General features: G+C 41.3%; 1 protein-coding gene across 10 annotated transcripts in view; it reads right to left on the minus strand.

Annotated features, from left to right (window-relative positions):
• The window catches only part of RUFY3 (RUN and FYVE domain containing 3), a 43,884-nt gene that overhangs the window by 16,797 nt on the left and 5,366 nt on the right, over nucleotides 1-21,721 (minus strand). For 5 of the 10 annotated variants that reach the window (XM_061354656.1, XM_061354658.1, XM_061354660.1 and 2 more), the window contains exons 2-4: nucleotides 9,003-9,056; nucleotides 1,633-1,806; nucleotides 794-911 (exon numbers count right to left, since the gene is read on the minus strand). In XM_061354656.1, coding sequence (XP_061210640.1) covers nucleotides 794-911; nucleotides 1,633-1,806; nucleotides 9,003-9,056 — 346 coding nt within the window. Of the gene's footprint in view, nucleotides 1-793; nucleotides 912-1,632; nucleotides 1,807-9,002; nucleotides 9,057-20,248; nucleotides 21,112-21,721 lie in introns of those variants that run through there. The other 5 variants (XM_061354661.1, XM_061354666.1, XM_061354662.1 and 2 more) reach the window with 5 other exon arrangements.

Genomic DNA, 21,721 nt, shown 5'->3' on the forward strand with positions numbered 1-21,721 from the left:
CACTGTTTCTCTCATAAGTAATTCTGCATTTTTTGTTATACTAAAAATATTTCCCTGACTTAACACTGCTGGATGTTACTACAGAGAAATCAACTGCTTCAACACATCACCACCTAATTCAAAATCAGCTTTGCACAAGGCAAGTCAGAATAACGTGTATACTTCAGTTCATCACAGATGCCCAAGTGTCACTCCTTCAGGGAGGTATTCAGCTGAGTGAGAATCCACAAAGACAATGGAAAACACAACCTCAGTACTATTCTCTTCAACTAGTTTGCTTATTAATATGTTCACAGGATGCAATGGGTTACAGCCACAGTCCTTCTCTCTGTTTCTTCTGGCAATCTGAAGCACACAGCTTTAAAAATACAACTGATAAGCTGCATCACAGCTCTGGCTCATCTACCCTGGCCATAAGCCAGCACCAGTTGCTCCAAAGGAAGGTGTAAACCCGCCACATTGAGCAATATACTGATCAGAAGGAAATCTCTTCTCCACCTCCAGCAGTCAGTCAACTGTCTTATACCAAAGACCACATGGGGCACTTCATTTTCTAGCCTTAATTGGAATAAGCAACTGCCCATGAAAGTCATCTTCATTACTCCCCATTCTTGACCTCACTAAAACATGACATGACATTTCCCAAGGGTTAGTATGAATCCAAGGTTTCCACACTTCTAAAACTGCTCTTTATTTCAATTTATTTCATATTTTAATATTCTTTTACAATAGGAAAAGGTACAGGAGCTCTGGCGCAACATTGCGTACTTGTACAGTAAAAGACTGTACTTACTTCAGCCCTGGGAGATCCTTAACGCTTGCTGTAATCTCTGCAGCCTCAGGAACAAGTTTTTCTACTAGTTCTAGAGGTCCCCAAAATGACTTGTTTTGCCCAAGGAAAGTCTTTTTGGCTAGAAGAGATGATGTAAAAAGAACCCGTTAGGCATGGTCAGAAGTAAAGAAATAGTAGACAAAGACTGCCAGAAAGATTCTTCTGGGCCTGCTGCTGTAGGCAGCAAGTACCAAAGATGACTTCTTTTGCCCAAGTGTGACAGTTATTGGTGTCATTCAAATAGGGCAACAGGAGCTCGAGACAGATGCCAGAAAACAGTCCACCCATCCCAACATGCCAAAACAACAACATCCAGTGAAACCCAGCAACTCAGATGCACTGCTAGAGGTCAGAATTTCTACTAGGATGCTGTCACTCTCTCTACATTACACCTGATGTATGCACAGTCATTTTCTCTCACTGACCATCACCTTACAGAGAGGAGGACCACACTACCACTTGGAAGCTACTCCTTCTCCACAGACAAAAAGGGAATCATGAGGTTGCTGAGGAGCTAATTTTATCACTGATAATTAGCTGTACTCAAATCACCAGAAAATCTGGTTTAAAAATAGCAAGCTCCAGCAACATCTGTGAACTTTTCACCTGCAGTGTTATACTTTGGGGGGATTTTTCTCCCTTCCTCTGGCCTCACAAGTCAACTGTGACCACAGAGGTGACCCTGGTCCACCCCTCTTTAGCCCACTGCAGATTCCAAAATTAGATTTTAGAAGAAGATTTCTCTTGCTCACTCCTACGCTCTGACAAACACCCTGGAGGACTCCTCTCAAGCATCTTACCTTTCAGGCCATGTTTAAGGCAATGTTCCATCACAACGAAAAACTGCTGGAGAGGTGCGTAGTCAGAGTCCAGTGTCCTTCCCAGATTAAGCGCTGATTCGATCAACCCCTTGATACTCAGTTTCGCCATGTTCATCAGGTTCATGCGTTCATTCGCCATGAGATAATTAGGATCTATTAAAAAAATATATAGAAGAAAAATACTGTCAAGTAACAAAAGCCATTTTTAATACAATAACATATCCCATCTCTCTCTTTCTGTTCCTCAATTTTGAAGACATTTTTAGGGGGAGTGAGAGTTTCACATGAGGCACTTTCTTCAGGTCTTTTGTAGAAAAAAAACCAAAATTCACTAGCATTTTTTGGCCAAAGCCACAAGGACATGGAAATAGGCAATATACCACATTAAGGATGCCTCAATACTTCAAATAACTACCAAAGCTTTACATTTTCAAGACAGAAAAGCTTGAAGGCTGCTGTTAATATTGTGCTTTACGTCTTGATGACACGTTACTGCATGTTATGCCTACCACTTGTTCCAACTCATATCCCCAGCTACATCCAACAACTACAAACTCGTAAGAATTTGCAACTTGTTAATTTGTTCTTCCACCTAAAGGTAACTATTAATCAATTTACACTTTATCCAGTAATGTGTCTTTACCCAGTGTTGCATCTTTCCTTCTCATTATTTCTTTTTTCCAACTTGGATGTAAAATGGAGCCAATGCCCTCCTCTCTCTCTTCATTTTATCAAGAGTACTGAGTTTTACCCCTGACAATTAGGATCTGATCTTCATGGCTCCTCTGCCAGCTCACTCTATGTCCCAACAAAGACAGATCCTCTAAGACTATATTCTTCCTTTACCACATTACAAATATTTAGAACTTCATACTTGCTAGTTGCTTTTCGTTACATGAAATAAATATAGACATCCATTTTCCAATCCACTCCAGGCCTTCAGACCTCCTGCTCCAGAACTTGTACAGCATACTCATACCAACACCTATCCTCTCTTCCCAACCACCATCAGTGCATTTCCAACACCTCAAGAAAGATACTAATTTACAACAGTGCTGTCCCCTGGTTCCTAAAATGATGTTGCATCAGTTAAGTTTTCTGTTTCTATCTTTTCCCTGATAATTGTACAACCAATTTTTGCACTGAAACTCTTCAGTGCAAGCAGCTTCTCCTGTAAGGTACGTTTATTCTGTAACCAGACATGGACCCTTAAGCCAACTTGCCACCTTCATGAGTGTGAATTTACCACACCTGCCAGCAAAAAACATGACCAGAGGACATCTGAGACTACGTATCTAAGCACAGGGTACACTTTTTATCTGCTGAACTGACAAAGTATGCTTGCATGTAGCAAACAAGTAAAGCAAATAAACATTGGAGACCTAAGAACTAGATACAATTCCCTAGGGGGAGTCTTGGAGAAGTTTGGGGTTGCTTCCAGCAGGTTTGCCACAGAGTATACATCAAATCTCTACTAGGCAGGTAGACCTGAGCCATGTGGATTGTTAGTATTTCTCATCCTCTTGTCAATACAACTGTGAAGAACTGTAGCTTGCAATTCTAAAAGCAACAACCTAGGCAGAAGAGGCCAAGGCGTATATTCTCCTAAGACTACTGCAGACACCTACAGGACTTGTCCTGATGATGGAAGTCATCATTCTACTTCATCATGATGCTGCTACTAAGTCCAGCTGCTGAAACACAAACTTCTCATCCTCTCAAACCTAGTGCCATGTGAGTAATCTCTGCAGCACCCATTAGCCATAAGGAGAGCAAGGAGCAACACTTCATAGAACCATGAAAATTCACATTGTTCCCACCTCCAACCTTCACTATCTCCTGCAGGTTGAAAAGCACTGTAGGCCTGGCAACCTGTAACTGATAGGAGTAACATTTTGATTTCAGTAACCTATGGCTGAATCCAAAACAGGCAAGAAGAGCAACTAGACTGACACTGCTTACGCCAGACAGAAGGAGACACTGAAAGGCACCTCAGGGTTGGGAGACAAGGAACAACTACTGAAGTGGAAATGCAAACATCCTCAAAGAACCTGATAAATTCTGAAAGGGAATGGAAAGACAGCATTTGTGAAACCTTGGAACAACGGGGGACGTGCTGAATCTGCCTTTGAAGCATGGTCGGGTACCCACAGCTCCACAGCAGGCAAGGGCTCATTATTGCCACTTAGTTTTTTGGGTGGCCTGTCAGCCAGAGGGCAGACTGTTTTACTGGGGATGCTGATGATGACTTGGAAAAATACTCAGACCAAGCACTGTGGCAACAGCACTAACACCTGTGTCCACATCACTGAAGCTGAGATCTGTGAAGAAATGCATAGTGTAGAGGTGAGATGGACCCCATTCTTCTCCAGGATAAGGCAGGACCTGAAGTTTCCTGCTCTAAATTCCATTAGAACTGCACTAAGCAGAGATGTTTGTTGGAGAAAGGGAAAGTACACATGGCACTAAGCAATGCCAGCTGGAATTGCCACCAGTTGACAGCCCCAAGTCTAGCTGTGTGCCAGGACAAACCTGCTGCCATGGACAAACACCTCCTTGTCCAGGGAACTGGCAAATAAGTCCAGTTGTTCCTGTATCGCCATCCAATCTTCCATTGCTGAGGGATAAAGTGATCAGAACCCCCCAAGAGTTTTGTTCTACTAGCACTACGCTCTTCAAGCACTGATTGCCTCGGCTCACATCTTATAAAAAGGTTGAGATTAGGCAATTCCAATTTATTTTCATCGCTTAGGAAGCTTCAAAGTACTCATTTAAGAATGAAATTCTCATAGAAGCACTAGACTGCAGAAAGATTTCATTTAGAGGGTGATTTTTATTGCCTTTGCAGAACTACTACTATTTTAAGCCAACAGATCTGAGACGTACATTAAGCAGATCACTTGTTCTATGATTTGCAATTCATATTACGATTTCCAGCAAGGCTAACAGTCACCATTACCAGGAACACAGACTCAGGAAAAGCAAGTCAGATGTAGTATTTGCAAAAACCATTAACTATTATTAATTGTACATGCAATTAAAACACTCTTTTGTGTACTTCTGGATAAAACTAATGACAAACACCTCCAACAGCATCTATCACAGCTGTCCTTTAAGAGTGCATGAACATAACTGTGGCATTTGTTTCTATTGCAGACAAATACTGTCATAAAATAATGCTCTGCTTGTTTAGAAATATTACTTTGGCTCCAGTTATTAACTAATCTGAATTATGGCAGAGTCCAAGGATACTGCTCAGGATCAGTGTCCTGCTCCATTACATACTCACAGGAAACCATACACATTTCTTAAGAGTATGGAGAGCTGCTGCCTCACACAGACCTACACTGACGTCAAAGGCATGCTTTTAAAGGTAAGGCACATGGCTTTCCCTGAGTCTGAAAGGTCAGTGACTGCTGCATAAAACATCGGGCTATGCTTTCATTTAAGACTAAAATGTGCAATCACAGTCTAAAGAATCATTACATTCACTAATTAAAGATTTCTACTTCATTAGTCTGCCGTGAACAATGGTGCTCTGCATATGCAGCTCATCCAAGACTCATCTCACAAACCAAATAACTGTTATATAGCATGAAACAAGATAAAATCACAAAGATTTATTCCAAAAATTAAATCCTAATTTATACCATTGTTATGTGCATTGCAACATATACAGCTTTAAAGCAGTAAGCAAAGATGACTTTTACACAATAACACTACCTAAAGAACTTTAACTCAACCAGACACTTTTTGCTTTGACAAGTCTGACCCTGATGTGCAATTGAGAATCTGTGTCAGGATCTTCCCCAACTATCTCTTGCTGCCTTCAACTGCAAAACCTCTGCCTGTGTTTTATTATACATGCTATATTTGTAAAACATTAAAAAGTAAAATCTTGGCCCTTAAACTTTGCCTGTCAATGTGGTTTGGCTTTGAGAATCTTAAATTCTCAAGACACTTTGCTATTTAGATATTGTAGCTTCTACAGAACAGAATTTTTTCCTAACCACGTGGGATATAAATGATCATGACTGAACTGGACTTGCATCCCACCAAAATGACAGGGTAAACCAACCAGCTCACCTATTTCCTTAAAACACTAAAGCCTTGGGTTTCTAAAATACTTAGGAACCTGACACTCAAGGAAAAAGTCAATGCAAAGCCAGATCTCAAAGGGTTCAGCTGCAGCTGTAGTCTAAGTACTTCTCACCTGCTCACAATAATTTGTCATTAAATTATCTAAAAGTATTAAAAAAACTAGAATAAAACCAGAACTTTGATCAAATGCTGAAAGTCATGAAACACTGCAGATGTGAACAAACCTGCTCAAAGTAATGCCAGTGAACTAGTATTCGAGCAAGGTGCTCCATGTACTGAATCCATCCTCAATCAAGAAAAAGCCATGTGAAATTTAGAAAGGCTGCTTCTGCCTGTGAAAGAGAAATGACATCCTGCAAGCTGTTCATCCTGTTTTCAGATTAACTGAGAGATGTTAATAGACAAAGACTTGCTTTCAAAACAAACCAGACTATCTACAGAGCACCAAGTTTCAGTTAAGCCAATTCACATCAGCAAAGACATTAGTTCCAGCTGCTCAGACTACGAAATCATGAACACATGTACAATTTCAAATAAATGTGGAAAGCAAATCCCTAGATAAATTAAGGACCGTCATCATTTAAACTGGAGTTCAACATCATTATATGTCTTTTAAGCTCCTTCTATTTCCTGACATTCCCTCAGATCAAAACACTTCATTTGCCTTCCAGCAATGCAAGCCCCCAATTACCACCTAAAGGATGGGGCGATGGGCGTCCTGTGTGTCATGCAAACATTCTCTTAAAGGGTGATAAAAATAAAAACTGACATGACTATTCACAAGTGAAAGGCAGAAACATATCTGTTTCTATACAAGTATGTTTGAGTCTACAAATGTTTTGCTTTTATATTCAGAATTCTACCTGTCTACTCTGAGGGACTGTCACTAAAGAAGAAAGCAGTGGGACTAACATCTTACCAAAATGAAATTTCATTTCCTTAAGAGAAGATGCATTTTCATAGAATCATACCATAGAATAGTTTGGGTTGGAAGGGACCTTGAAGCTCATCCAGTTCCAATGCCCTGCCACGGGCAGGGACACCTTCCACTAGAGCAGGTTGCTCCAAGCCCCATTCAACCTGGCCTTGAACACTGCCAAGGATGGGGCAGCCACAGCTTCTCTGGACAACCTGTGCCAGGGCCTCGCTACTGCTTCATCTGTCCTTGCAATTATGTTGTTACTGTTAACTTTTGAGGGGGAAATCCCATCCTACATCAAGCATCTACCAGTCCCTGATCAGTCATCAAGGAGGACAGTTTCCCATACACACCAGTGTGCAGGGGTTTCAAAAAAACAGAGTGGTCATGGAAAATAAAGACAGAAGTGCAAACAGCCAAGACACACATTTCAAACATATTCCCCCACCCCTCCCCAGCAAAATAAATACAAAGTAACTGCACAATAACTTAACGGAAAAAAGAAAAAAGTCTCAAACCTTCCCCCCCCCCCACGTAAAGACTGCCTTGGAGGTACCTTGTACTGGAGGTGCTGGGGGTGCTGGGAATTAGCTGTTGTGCCAGGAAAGAACATCTCCAAGTGTCGTAGCTCTGTTGAGAAGCCTGCTGTGTTTACCAAGCCACCAGGCAGAAGCCCAGGCATTTAACTAAGCACAACGGTTAAGACAGGCACCATTCACAGAATATGATCAGCCAAAGATGCAGTTAATGCATCAAAACTAATTTTTGTGCACAGCACATCCTCTTGAAAAAGATCTAAACCATCCAAGTTTCCAAATATAAACAAATTTTGCTTTGCCATGATTGATTTTGCTTTTTTCTTAAGTAAGCCCCAAACCTAGCTGCATTACCTTCTTTTAGTTACCATTCTAGTAGTAATCACAACTACATATTTTAAGACAGATGCATCCTTCATGGTGTTGCTCATACTTTACCCTCTGTTTATAACCCTGAATCTATAACATAAACCTACTCCATTTCACTATTTGGCTTTTTCATGTCTCATGTTTAAACTGTTTATCTGTGCTATAAAGAAACAAATGCATCTTTTGGTTATCATCCTACCAGTGAGAATTAGATCAAACTGAGTAAAACACTGGTAAGAAGAGTGACACCATGGGATATGCAATCCACAACACCTCTGAAAACACTCCATGCAGAAACTGGCAAAAAACTGAATTGCACTGGCTGACTTTACTCCTTTAGGATTATCAGTGTGAGATTAACAGTACTTCTGCTCATAAATCTTCAAGACATCAACACTATTTTTAGCTTCTAATTTGAGACTGCCATTTTAAATCATTTGGCCTGTATAAATACCCTAACCATCCTTTTACACACTTATCTATGCTCTTCCTAGTGATGAGCACTTAAACTTTCCAGCCACAAAAGAAGTCCTTTGCCTCTCAAAGGTGTATTAGCCTTTTGTGCTGCAAACACTTCCATTCCAGGTGGGAACAGTATTATCTTGTCACCAGATAACAAATTTACTTGAGTGAATGCTGAATTGGAGATTCAGCTGTTTCATGAAATTGGGGGGGGGGGGTTTCACCATTTTTATGAAACAAGAAGCACTACCGAAAAATAATCTGAGTACTTGACAAGTTTTAATCCAAATTCACAATTCCAAGTTTCAGAGTCACTGTTGCAAAGTCTGGAGTTGATCAACAGAAATATTTCAGAAAATCTAAAGCTTTGGGGTGATTTCTGAAATATCTTTTTACAATTTAGCTTCCATATATTGCTGCAACCTTCTAAGTTGTTTATATCAGGATCAGAAAAATCATTGCCTTAGAAAGCATTTGATATAAGTAAATTAGCCCCTTGTTGAATCACTTTTTTTACCTCTACTTGAAGTCACAATACCCCAACATTTCTGAAACATATTTTTAAGCAATATTATATGCACATATTTTCAAAAGAGAGATCAATAAGAATTTAGCAGCCAAAACTGATCACATGGAACCCATGAAAGGGCTGATAAAAGTACGAAAAGCTTTCACAATATCCATTTTAAATGTAAATTGAGACAATTTCAAGAGCAATGCATAGACTTGAGCAATCAAAGGCATTTTGTTTAATACTCTAACAGCAGAAACCAACCATCCACACAGAGTGCAACTAGTACAGCACGTTCTGCCTGGGAACCTGGTTCAACCAGACAAGCACGTTCAGAAAGCCCCAGCCATTGGCACCGGCAAACTGTACATTGCACTCAGACTCAAAATCATAAGGCAAAAGCCAATCATTAGTGGAAATAATATCTGAAAGACGTTGGCGTGGCACGCACCTTCAGTATCATCACGCAATTGCTCCACCACATCTGTCAAATCCTCCCAAGAGTCTTTGCAAACAGCCAAAAGAAAGGAAAAGAAAGAAAATGTCATGCAAGCCATGATCTAAAGGAAAGATTCAAAATCAAGGTATAAAAAAAGGATAACTGAAAGGGAGATTTGCATAATACAAGACTTAATTCATAGTGGCAAGAGATTTGCAAGTCAAAAGGGTTTTAGTCTGCACAAAGCAATACAGCAAGGTGTTTGAGAGTCAAATTAAGGTAAGCTTCAGTAAAGCTTTTATAGCTTTGTTTCTTTCTGCATTAAGACATGCAATGTTTTTGTAAAGCACACCCTAAGAAGAGAAGCAAGAAAAGCATTATTTTTTTTTTGCAAGTTTAAAGCACCAAAGTTGTTATATTTGTTCAAAGTCAGCATTTTCTTCGATTTCCTCCTACCCAGCCCCAAAATAATCCCCCAAACACGGAAATACAGCCACACATGAAAAGCAACCACCTTTTGGGAAAAGGACATATTGAGGACATTGTAAAAGAAGCCTGAACTGAGCTTTAAGTCTGTTATGACTGTCACTCCAAGTGAAAACTCCTGCTGAGACAATCCAGCTGAGCCTGGACTTGGGTCCCAGTTTCGTGCTGTCTTCCTGATGATGATTTAGTAAGTCCTAGGTCAGGAAACACTTCTATCTCCATGGCAGGAGCCTGCAGACACTGACAGGCCTGGGGAGGAGGAAGGTGTCCCGGCAGAGGAGCAGGCAGGACAAGGGAAACTTGTTTCAGCATGCCCACTAATTCCGTTTTCCAACCCAGAAAGTGAAGCCAGAAAAGGCCCTGCAGATTCTGAACCCACAGGATTTTCAGCTTCCTACTTACTTGCCCGCTCTCCCCAGCGCTCATTTGCAATCAGTTGAACGCCCCTTCACAGCCCAACCTTGCCAAAGTCCTGAGCAAAGTACACATGGTACTGGGACCTCCCCCCTCCCACAGAAAAGCTATTGCCTGCTCCTCCTGCTGTCAGGGTGCCCAAACAGCACAGCCACAGTCACCGCATTTTAAGAAACAAAACCTATAAACTTTATGCATTAGGACAGCTTTCAGTTCAGCAGGGATTTCCCATTTTGTTGGGCATGGACAGCGAGCACATTCAGGTTAATCTCCCTCTGCTTGTTAGGAACCACTAGAAGTTTCACCTAAGAAATTCCCTGCTATTGCAAGAACAAATCCTTGGTGATGTTCCCCACCACCACCAGCTTCCTCTATGTGCTACACTTCATAAAAGGATGTAATAGTTTGGGTTGGAAGGGACCTTTAAGATCATCCAATTCCAACCCACTGCCATGGGCAGGGACACCTTCCACTAGAGAGGTTGCCCTAAGCCATGTCCAACCTGGACGGATGGGGCAGCCACAGCTTCTCTGGGCAACACATGCCAGGGCCTCAGCACCCTCACACTAACGAACTCCTTGCTTGATGTCTAACCTAAAACTCCATTCCATCAGCTTATGGCTTTTGGTCTTACAAGCATATTACAGCTTTGTGAGGGTTCAGGAATCTTGTAGCTCAGTGCAGCTCTTCCCTGGACCATACTCTTACCTTGGAAGGCTACAAATTGATCTCCTTCCCTCATAAGCCACTTCCACCCCTTTCCCTTTTCTTTTTGTAGGATTTAAAATACAGATGTTAGTGTGATTGAGAAGTTGAGTATTTTCAGAAAATGTAGAAATGTAGCAACATTACATAAACACGCTAATGTTTGATATTGTCACTTCCAACTCCTCCTTACGTGCACCATGTAGCCTCCAATTATTTAAGTTTTCTACTCCCCGAAGCCTTTCTTTGCTCAGCTCCATATCCCCAAAACACCCAAAACCTATGATATGCTATGACAACTATTAACAACACCAAGAAAGGAGACCTACACACAGTAGAACAGGTTTTGCTTTCTCATCACTTGGATACACAGCCCCTGCAGTCCCCTACCCCACCTCACTCAGCATCTGAGCTACGTTTCACAGAAGGCAGCAGAGCCTCACAGGACCATGGCTGGCTCTGCCTGGACAATTGCTACCCACTTCAGGGGAAAGGATTAAGGCATATTTATTTATTTATTTATTTAACCCTTAGCAAGTGATTCATGTAAAGGTCACAGAAAAACATCCATCAGAGTCACAAATATTTTCTATTACATCCCTACAGGCAATAAACCTTTTTTCCAGTGAGAAATGCTTGTAAAAACTGCTTGTATTCATACTGGACCACAGACACTATGAGTTTTGTACAGATATAGAGGCAAAAGCACACATTTAATTACCTACCACTTAGTTTCATGTTTTCATACATTTCTTCATGCATCTAAGTAGCATTTGCATTCATTTAATTTCTTCTTTCACACTGCAGTTTTCTCTACTTGTCTGGAATTTCCACCAAACAGCAGGGAAAAAGCCTTCACATACACACAAATCAGTAAATCAATAAATCACAAAGGCCTGCAAATTGACAGTTTCCATGCTCCCTGTCATGCTACATCTAAGACAAATTCAACAGTTTATTATGGAAAAATACTCAAGTCTCTAACTGATGCACACCAAGTTTAAGAAACAGGATGACCACAACTTCATAAAACAATTACCTCATTCCAACTAGACTTCCAGGAAGTTTAGTATTAAAGAACTGAATATCCCACTGGAATAAATCTACAAGGAAGTTCTTAACGAAACAACTGGAGTACTTGTGATCACTAACATATTAACCATGAAAATCCCACCCATTATCTTAACTGTCCTAGCAGCCACAGTGTCTTTTAAAGCCAGTGCCAAAGGAAACAAACAAACCCACCCCATCCTAACTTTATCTTTCTAAATTTGCTTACATCTTCATTTTTGCTGTAGTATTTCTCATGTATATATGCAATAGCTAACAGTTACATTACAATATGGAACAAATCATACAGGAGTAGGGATATTGCCCGCAGATACGCTTTCCCATGCAAATAAAAGCTTTTAAAAATAAACCCTGGGAGAATGTACCAGCATAAAATTATTTCATGCTGTTATTAAACAGAAGGAGTGCTTCATTATTTAAGATTAAAGTTATTAGCCTAAAATAGCTGGGTAGTAGAAACCTTTATGAATATTCCAACCTACCACTGTACCTCTCCAGCTCCCATCCTGATGTGCTCCTATCCCTCCTGGCAGCCCCCAGCACGCTTGTGCAGAAGTTCCAAGTCCACAGGTAACACTGGTAAGCAGTGGGTTGCAATACTGTTGAGAATACATGCTACATACAAAAGCTGAGTTCCCAACACACACAGCTTCCAGGCCATCCTTTTTTTTGTCCACATCCTCTTTACTTTTATTAGTAAATACCTTGTTAGTACAACTAAGAGGATGGAATGCTCCAAACTACTTACATAGCTATATATATATATATTCAGAACAAAGCAATAAATCCATACATCCTTACTATAGTTTCCAAGGATCATGTGATAATCTAGTTCCTCCAAAGACAGATTAAATAGGTCAGGATTTGGCTTGGGTTTGTTTTTTTTTAGGTACAGAAGTTCTTGACAAATGCATAAGGAGAAGCTGAGAACTCAACCTAAAAAACAACTAAATGCCAGCCTGGGGAAGTAAAAGCTGAGCTTCATACATGAAGTACTCTAGCCATGGAGAAATATCAGTCATGCTGCTGTGGCTATGGAAGGCTTGACTCAAATCTGTTAGTTTCTGTATTAACCTTACAGAAACCATGAACTCTGTTGAAGGGTTATAAACAAATAGAACTGCAGCAAGACCAGGGTCCCCGTGTTCTGCTTACTGATAAGAAAGGCATGATTTTTGAGCTTGCCCACAACAGTCAAGATAAATACTGAACATGTCAGCAGCTGAACTCCAACAGCAGGAAAGACAACTGGAGTGCACTTTACCAACATACTAGCATTAAAATCCCCTGTGCTCCTGCCTAGTCATTTGCCATGACTGAAATAAGGTCTGAGGAAAGAAGGAAAAACCACCAACAAGTGTGGACAAGTTAGGACTGAACACCAAATGCAGGAATCAGGTGATGGCTGAGTGAACCCAATCCAACTGCAAACAGAAATGTCAAGTAATAAGGGTTGCTTTCTCCCAATCCCCCTTTTTTACTCAATGTCTTTCTTTTATCTAAGCCCTAATATTCAAAGCACTCTTTTTCAGCCCCAAAGGACAGACAATACCACTCTACCACACCTCATTGCTGTGCCTGAATCAGAGCGCCAGGAGTGACAGCCACAAGTCCCATGTTCACTCAAAGGCACTTCCAAGTTGAACTGGAAGTGAAATTTTACAACAACCATCAGTATAACCAGGTAGTTTCAATGTCAGTTATGCCTCATTATGCCCTACATAGGAAAAAGTATTCTAGAGAAGATGCTACTGGGAGGAATGCTGACACATGTGCTATTCAGAAGGTTCATTATAGGATAATTTGTCTGATTTTAACTTGTAGTCTGCTGCTCTAACCACTTGCTGCTCTTTTCAGGGCCACAGCACAGGGGAAAGTTGGAAGAGCTTTCTGGAAAATACTGAATATGCATGACAAATTGGATTCACATGGGTTTTTTTTGCCTAAGGCTAGCACATTCTCCTTCACTATATGGACAAATACTACTTCTATCATGAAACAGAAACTTATAGTCAGATTATTATATTTATTTAAATTGCATTAACTTGTATTTGTTGCCTTAGGACTTATAAATAATACATTTAATAAGAAATAATGCAAGTGGTCAAGAAAGAATCATAAAATCACAGACTGGTTTGGGTTGGAAGGGATCTTAAAGCTCATTCAGTTCCAAACCCCTCCCATGGGTAGGGATACCTTCCACTAGACCAGGCTGCTCAAAGGTGCTGTTAATATCAGAGGTATGAAATTATATTTTGCAGATTAGATCTGAAAATCAGGTGGATCATGAAGTGTCAAACAAGGACAAGGGACCAGCAGAGAGTTTCGGTGTCATGTTCAAACACCTTGCAACCCAAAAACCCAGGAGGTGACCAGTCAGCCTGCAGCCTAGAAAGCCAGGCACAATCTGTTCAGAACTTAGAAAGTAGCTTACAAAATAACCCATTTCTAAACTCTGGCTATGTGTGCAGGGCAGGAGAACAAAATGGAGAACAAGCAGGCTTTGACACTGCTGCTGCCTTGGGCAGCTTCCATTATCCTCTGTCGTCTATAGCTGTCCTTCACCAATGCTCCTGACCTTGCTGTAGTATCAGCAAGGTAATATATACCTGCACATAATAGTTCATTTTACGTACTGCCTCTGACCACATCAGTACACCCATGGTCGCCTCACTGCTGTCCTGCGCCCACCTTCTTTGTTCTCTCCATTTATGCATCCTTATCCAGCATCCAGCTGCCCAGAACTGGTCCACCTCACATTACAGATTGTGCTTTCATTACAAATCGTGACAACTGACTGCAATATTTTTAGAGTGAAATTGTTAGGAGATTATGTTTGTTCTTTTTTAAAGGCCGCTGTCATCACTTCTGTTTTAATGCACACTGCTCCTCATTTGGCAGCACCAGGTCACCATTTGGCAGCATTAGACTGACATGACCATTTTTCTTGTGCCATGCACATCTTGACCTAAGTTCAGGCTTGTGCTGTGCCAAAAGAAATAGCAGTGACAGACCTGCAAACTGAGAGGAGATAAAAAGAAAGAAAAAAATCCTAGAGAACTTGGGCATTCCAACCCCCCTCTCCACTATACATATAGGACAAGGAAATAGCAAATGTAAGTCACATACACTAATGGTGTAATCCCACCCTAAGCTTTGTTCCTGTTTCCACATGTACCATTAGGCATTTCCATGTGTTGCAACTGCACGGATGTGCATGGAATATTTCTCCACAACTATCCTCTTTCCAGAGGTAAATACCTGAGTAACTGTTCCAGGAAACTTCTCATTTTATTTTGGCACTTGATAGCTTGCACAAGAAAAACCAAATCATTCCCCCCCTCTCCCACTTCCCATCTTTGTTGACACCCAAGAGGTTTCTCTGCAACACTTCTGATCCATTATTTCTGAGGGAAATAAATCTGCTCCACATTTCCCAGATCTGACTTAATTTGGACTAAACAAGCTTAAAAGAGCAAAGAAAAAAGCTCATGATTGTAATTTCTCAATTACAGCATTGAAAATATTTACAGAAGTCTAAAATGTAAAACATAAACCTTAATTAGGCACTCAATCTCTTTTTCTCTAAATTGCTTCAGATCAGCTGGAGGGCTGGCACATTGTGCTTATTGTACTTAGGAGCTTTCAGAAACTGAACCTTCTGTCTCCCTTGGTTCAGGGTCAAGTGTCCACCTTCTCTTGGACGCCTCCTTTTCTGCCCAGATCATGATGGGATTCAGTGCAAATACAGTAAGGAGGACATCTCCATCCCTGGGGAGATGATCATATTTGTCATATTACTTTTCAGTATGTGCTGTCAGAGTTACAGGACCTAACTGCTATTCAAAAGATTTATGACCATTAACACACTGTACTTCATTTATCCTGCATATTATTGACTTTGTATTTGTTCTATTAAAACTTAGCCCCCAGCTCCTTTTGACCCTTTCAGGGGTTTCTGCAACCATATGTATTTTAAAAGTACTTTAGTGATGGGAAAAGCACAAAGACAGAAAAGGTAGAATCCAAAGGATGATTTAGTAAGCAATGCAACGGTTTAATGGGTGAGAGGTATTTGAGTACTGAAAAGAGAATTTGGTTTTTGGAAGAGCTGTGCAACTTCTACTCGGGGCATTTTACACAAGTACGTGTCTGAACTGAAACTTTTGAAGTCATGGTCAAAAAAGCAGAAAAACACCAAACTGACCTTAGGTACCAAAAACTGTAACATAGAAAAGAGAAGTTTTCCTTTTTAGTGCAAATAGAACAGGATTTAAAAAAAAAATACAAAATGGGAATTTTGTAATTCCTGGCAGCTGCAACTCACATCATAGTGTTATCATGTGTATTCTTTCTGTTCTCAATTACAAGCCGATCCCGTGAGGATTAAAACTTCCATTGCTCTGATGTGAAGCTCCTCCTGATTATTCCAAGCAGAAATTTAACATGCAGTAAGACTGTGTAAAGCCTTTCTTGCATTTCATAGCTTCTCCCAAAGTTGAGATTAGGGTGCAACCCCATACACAAATGCACTCTTGAACGTGCAACAGAAATTTATCATGCAGTAAGACTGTGTAAAGCCTTTCCTGCATTTCATAGCTTCTCCCAAAGTTAAGATTAGGGTGCAACCCCATACACAAATGCACTCTTGAACGTGCAACAGAAAAACAATCAAGATGTTTTTCACACTTGGTCCCTAAAGATGCCTCAATGATCACTACATCTTACATGCAATCAAGAGCTCAATAGCCACTCCTGTCAACATTTCATTTTGTTGTGCCTGCAGAGCACAGTGAAGTTATAATTACCTAATGTAGAACCACTGCTTAAAAAAATGAAATAATTTCTCTAAACCAAGCAGTTTTACAGTATATAGCAAAATCATCATCTTTTCACACACAGAGAATTGTTCCAAACAGCTGGAAAACTGTGCAACAATAACAAGCTTTTATTGTTAAATTGAGCATCCATGTTGGATGCTATATTGAGTACATACACATAACCAGAAACTCAGCAACTTTAGTAATGGTACATGCTTCTCCTAACTTGACTAAAACTTGTTTGCTCAGAGTTACACTCAGAAACAACCAACTGTGTGTCAGGAATGGAATTACTCCAGATTTACACTGTTCCAACTCAGCTCTGAATCTATCTCCCAAAGTATACTGCCTTTGGCTTAAAAAGTAGTGGAATTGGGCTTGGGCTTACTAGAAAACATCACGACCACAGGAGAGGATGCCTATTGTTTTTAAACACCAGTGAGTAAGACTGTGCTTACCGCTATGCACTTAACATTACCAACTCTCTTCCTGTCCCAGCCTCTAGCTCCCCTGCACCCCAATTCGAAGATTAAAACTATTCTAATGCCTCTCTCTCACTGGAATTAAAATACAATATGTCTGGATAGGGATATCAAACCAGAGCAGATCAGAATTGCTTCTTTAGCCTCTTCCTGGATGTTTAAACTGTCTTTTCCAAGTGATCTGTTTTAAATAAAGAATCAAAAATGAAATATAATAAACCTAACCACTATTAACAAACTATTTCCATTGGAAAGAGAAAGAAGAAAGTACTGAAGCTTCTTGCTTATCGCAACTCTGTTTTCTCAGATATTTTACTTTTTTGCCTTACTTTTGATATAGGTTCAAGGAAAAAAAACATCTTTAAAAACAGCAAAGTGGAAACTCACACCACAGACAATGGTATGAAGAAAAGCTTGAAGGTGTAAGGCCTGGAAGATAACTCGGCTGAAAAAGCCAGGGACCCACAAGAGGACACACTTGGCACCACTCACCCTCCATATAACAACCGAGTCATTCACAGGATTCTACAGAAGAGCAGCCCAGCAGAAGTATACAGCCATCGAACTCTTCAAGACTACCATCTTATTTTCCCATTGCATTTTTAACCTTCCCCATCCTGCCTGCCATTGTGTTCCTGACCCTTTGTCTTCTCTTCTTACTTCCCCACTGCCCACATCCGTGCTCTTCCTCTTCTCATTATGACACTATGGGCAGGCAGTTCTGGGATGCAAGGATGGGTGCAGACACTTACCATGCAAAACAAGGCCCACACAATGGGTGCACAGGGTGGTGTAAGGCAGGACAGCTGCTTGTGGGCTGGGGCATAACAGCTGACAGAGCGAAGAGAGGCCAGCAGCAAAAAACTGTCAGGAAGCAGCAAGAGCTGAAGGACAGCAACTGGAAACTTCAAACGCTGGTGACAACAAACTGTTGGATTTGCTGCTGCAATATACTATTTTTACATGTCTTGACTTGTAAGGGGAAAAAAATGCAACCTTTTGTTATGCTTTTGACAGAAGTCTAGAACTTTTTTTCCCCTTCTTCTTCATAATCCCACACCTTTTTTACATCAGTTTTATGGAGATATTACAAGACACACCAGCCCCAGTTCTTACTTGTCCTGCTTTTCCTCTCAGACAAGCACTGGATGCCTGTCCCACACATACAGTGAGGACACAACAGCAGTGCTGATGCAGTAGCACCAGTTCAAACACTAGGAATAAAGCTGTGTCAGCTTTTCTACTATGCACACTTCCTCCTGATCTTCTATCTCTGTTAAAAAAATGACTTAGGTTCAACCACCCCTCACTTCCCCAAAATAACCAGCCTCACACCCTTTCAACAAGCAACCTTAATTTATGAATGTATAAGCATCTCTGTAAAGGTCGTTATGACACAGCTCTCTTTATTCATTTTTTGATATAGAATTAAATACAATGGCAATGAAATAAGCAAATATTAACCCTTTGCTGATTTCTAACCCTTTATGGTACTTGCAAGAGAGTGACTGTACTTAAAGCTTTAAAACCAATTATTTTTCTAGTTGGCGAATGGTTAGTCTAGTATTAGCGTTAGAATTGCTTACCTGGGCAACTCAGGGGGAAATCTGTACACTGAAGTGTACAGATATATTCAGTACACTGAATATTCAGCATATTTCAGTAAGGCAACCCCAGAAAAGCTCCATTACAGACACTGGATTCAGCCAAGGCCACTTTCCCCATGAATTTGCTCAGAGCAAGAAGGCAAACAGAGGAAAGAGATGCACACAAAAAATAAGGATTTCAGGTCTGACTCACAGTGTGACTGCAAGGTTTTCCAGGCTATACTAAGAGAAGAGCCCTAGGCTGCTTGGAAGGCCATTTACTGACTACAGTGTGATGAGCCAAGAGAGTACTGTTTATGAAAGAGGTAGAGAGAACATATAAAAATCATTCCACCTATACTAGAATGTACTGTTCAAAAACCCAAAACACTTGAGTCCAAAAACAGATGAGTGAGACCAAGTAAGGTCTGAAATGGTCTGCACCCCATACAAGAATAAGACGGTTGAATTACTGCATCCTTGGCTCACCCTGTGCTCACTACTCTGGTTCTGCATTTCCTGTGCTTATAGCACCCCGCTGAAATCTCAGGACATGCTTCCAAGGGAGCACTAGGCTCTGCTTTTGAAACCTGTCTAGTATCCCACTGTGTGACTATGAATCTGGCAAGCAAAGCCAAAGCCAAGGGCTGCCACCACTGAAAGCAGCTGTCAAACAGGAATTAAATTATCCCCTGGGAACTAATTTTAAAGCTCAAATCCTTACCACAATTTAAGTTGCCTCATCCAGCAAGACAAAAATATAAGACATTACTGACTTGACAAGCCAGCATCAAACGGGTCAAGCAAGATTACTTGGTGGAGTGACACTTCAGTAGTTACATGAAAAGGGTCAGGCATAAAAAGATGGAGCCCTCTTTCTGTAAGACCCAAAGACACTCAGCATCCAGCAAAGGGGTACTTAGAACCTGACAGTGTTGGTGACAGCACTGGTTACTGGCCAAAATTCCAGAAGAAATACACCAGACCTCCTTCTTCCCCACTTTTTTATCGGCAGAGCAATGCATGTATGACCTCTTGTGTTTTTAGTATCACAAAGCTTTCAAACCTCATTTTACATGACCTGGTGTATTAAAGTGCTCTTACCCATAACCCAGATAACAAAGCCCTTTGCAAGAAGAAAGCAAGATACATAACACTTTTCAGGCTTCCAAGCCAGTATAAACAGCAGCACACTCAACAGAAGTGAGCGAGCAGATGTGTGATGGTATCATCACCTGACAACGGGGTGAACTGCGTAATCACTTGGGGCTTTCCAAAAACTACCCACCGACCGTACACAGACACAGGGCTGTGTTTTGCCAATGTGCTCCATTTGTATAATCTGGCAGCTAACAAAGCTATAAGCCCTGTTTTAAGAGTAAAATTGTGATTAAATGTATCACTAAGCACACATCATAGTTATCTTCCTTCCTGAGACCTACAAAGCTGATCTTTCCAGATACATGTTAAAAAATACTAACAGTTAAGCATGAATCTCTCTCTGGGGGGGACTGTGAAAGACACAGCAAATTCTAAGGGCAGTCTAAAGCACCAATGTGGCTTTCTAACATGTCAAACGGTGTCCAAGGTCCTCCACGCAGGACGAGAGCATCTCATCCTGGAGACACCCCTCCTACCTCGTCTGTAAGAATGCGATGGGTGCAGGGATCCCGAGGCAGGGAACCGGACCGTACCTTCATGGGTAGGCTCTGGGTCAGGTGTCAGCGAGATGTCGTCCAGCTCGCGCAAGCAGAGCCACTCTCCATCCATCGACACTCGGAATTTGCAAAGATAGATGGTCTCCATGGCAGCCTGAGTGATCTTGTCTGTGGTGGGGGTTGGCATGTCGCTTTGAGGCGTCAGAGCAGACATGATGACTCAGCTGGTACAACAACAGGAACAGGGGGAAAAATCAGGACTGAAAAGCTTTCCGAAGAAGAAAATGAGAAATACCTTGCTGTTAAAGGACAGATGTGCTCAGGGTCGCACAGGCTGCTCTGGCCTTTTCATATATAAAGCAAGGTAAAAACGCTGCTCCTTCAGGCTCCTCTCTTCCTCCCTTCTTGCCACCAACTGTTGTCGTCTTCAGCTCTGCTAGAGGCTATTGATCCTAAGCAACCACAGGAGACCTGGCTGCTGCATCAAAGCCAGGGGGTGAGAAAAAACAAGGCAAAAAAAAATCTATTAAAAAAAAAAAAAAAGCAGAACAAAGAAAAAGAATGGTTTCTTCTGCTGATTACCCAAGCAAAAACAAAGGAAGAATGCAGAGATGGATATCCAGGTTTGCCAGAATCACACTGCTGGTCTCTTTCTCCCAGCAAAGCCGGAGTGCTGACAGGATTGGCTGTGCGCAGTGAGCAGGGTGGTGACCAAAATGGCTGACTAATGAACTGAACTGAAAAATCAGGCTCATGTGATCAGCTGCTCCGAGCGGAGGGCAAGCGATTCCCAGGATGCTGATGCAGGGACAGATATTAGGCTCTCTTCATGCATAGCACCTTCTCAACGGGCTGTGCTAGTCCATTTGGGACCAAGCATAAGGCACCATGCAGGTTTCTCATCCTTCATACTACAAAAGATGCACAGAATGGGAGCGCGAGGAATACAAAGCCACATTTGTATTCCTTTCGCATGCCTGGATGCCACTACAGGAATTAAAGTACCACCTTTGTTTTCATAGTAGGTGTGGAAGTCACAGTTTGTGTTTTAGTCGCCGTGCTACCTTCCCAAAGGGTACCTTTGAGCTAAGATTTCCCACACACAAAACAATGTTCAGATGGATGTATTCTTTTAGGGAAACAATGACGGGGGGGGAAAAGACCTGGCTCCAAGCACTTCAGTGGTCAAGGATTAAGCTTTTTTAGGAGGGCACATGCACACAGAAGAACAATGAGGGTGAATACCACAAACATCTGTAAGATTCATGTCAGAGTTTTAGTGCTTCAAAACCTCATCTGAAAATTGGTACAGCTCAGGTGAGGCTGCTGAAGGAGTATTGCCCCTCAGCAGGCAGACAAGCAGGCTTTCAATGACTCAAAACCAGGTGACAGCGCTGTGCTGCTCTGTCACTTCAGAGCCAGCTCCATCACCTCCATTTCCCCAAGCCACTGCTCAGGGACAAGAGGTCCCAGGTCACAGACACCCTCCTTATTCCAGAGGTCACTGTT

Source organism: Neopsephotus bourkii, unplaced genomic scaffold (genome assembly GCF_033783945.1).
Source record: "Neopsephotus bourkii isolate Nb327-2 ecotype Australia unplaced genomic scaffold, CSIRO-AGI_Nbou_v1 NB_741, whole genome shotgun sequence".
Taxonomy (NCBI): Eukaryota; Metazoa; Chordata; class Aves; order Psittaciformes; family Psittacidae; genus Neopsephotus; species Neopsephotus bourkii.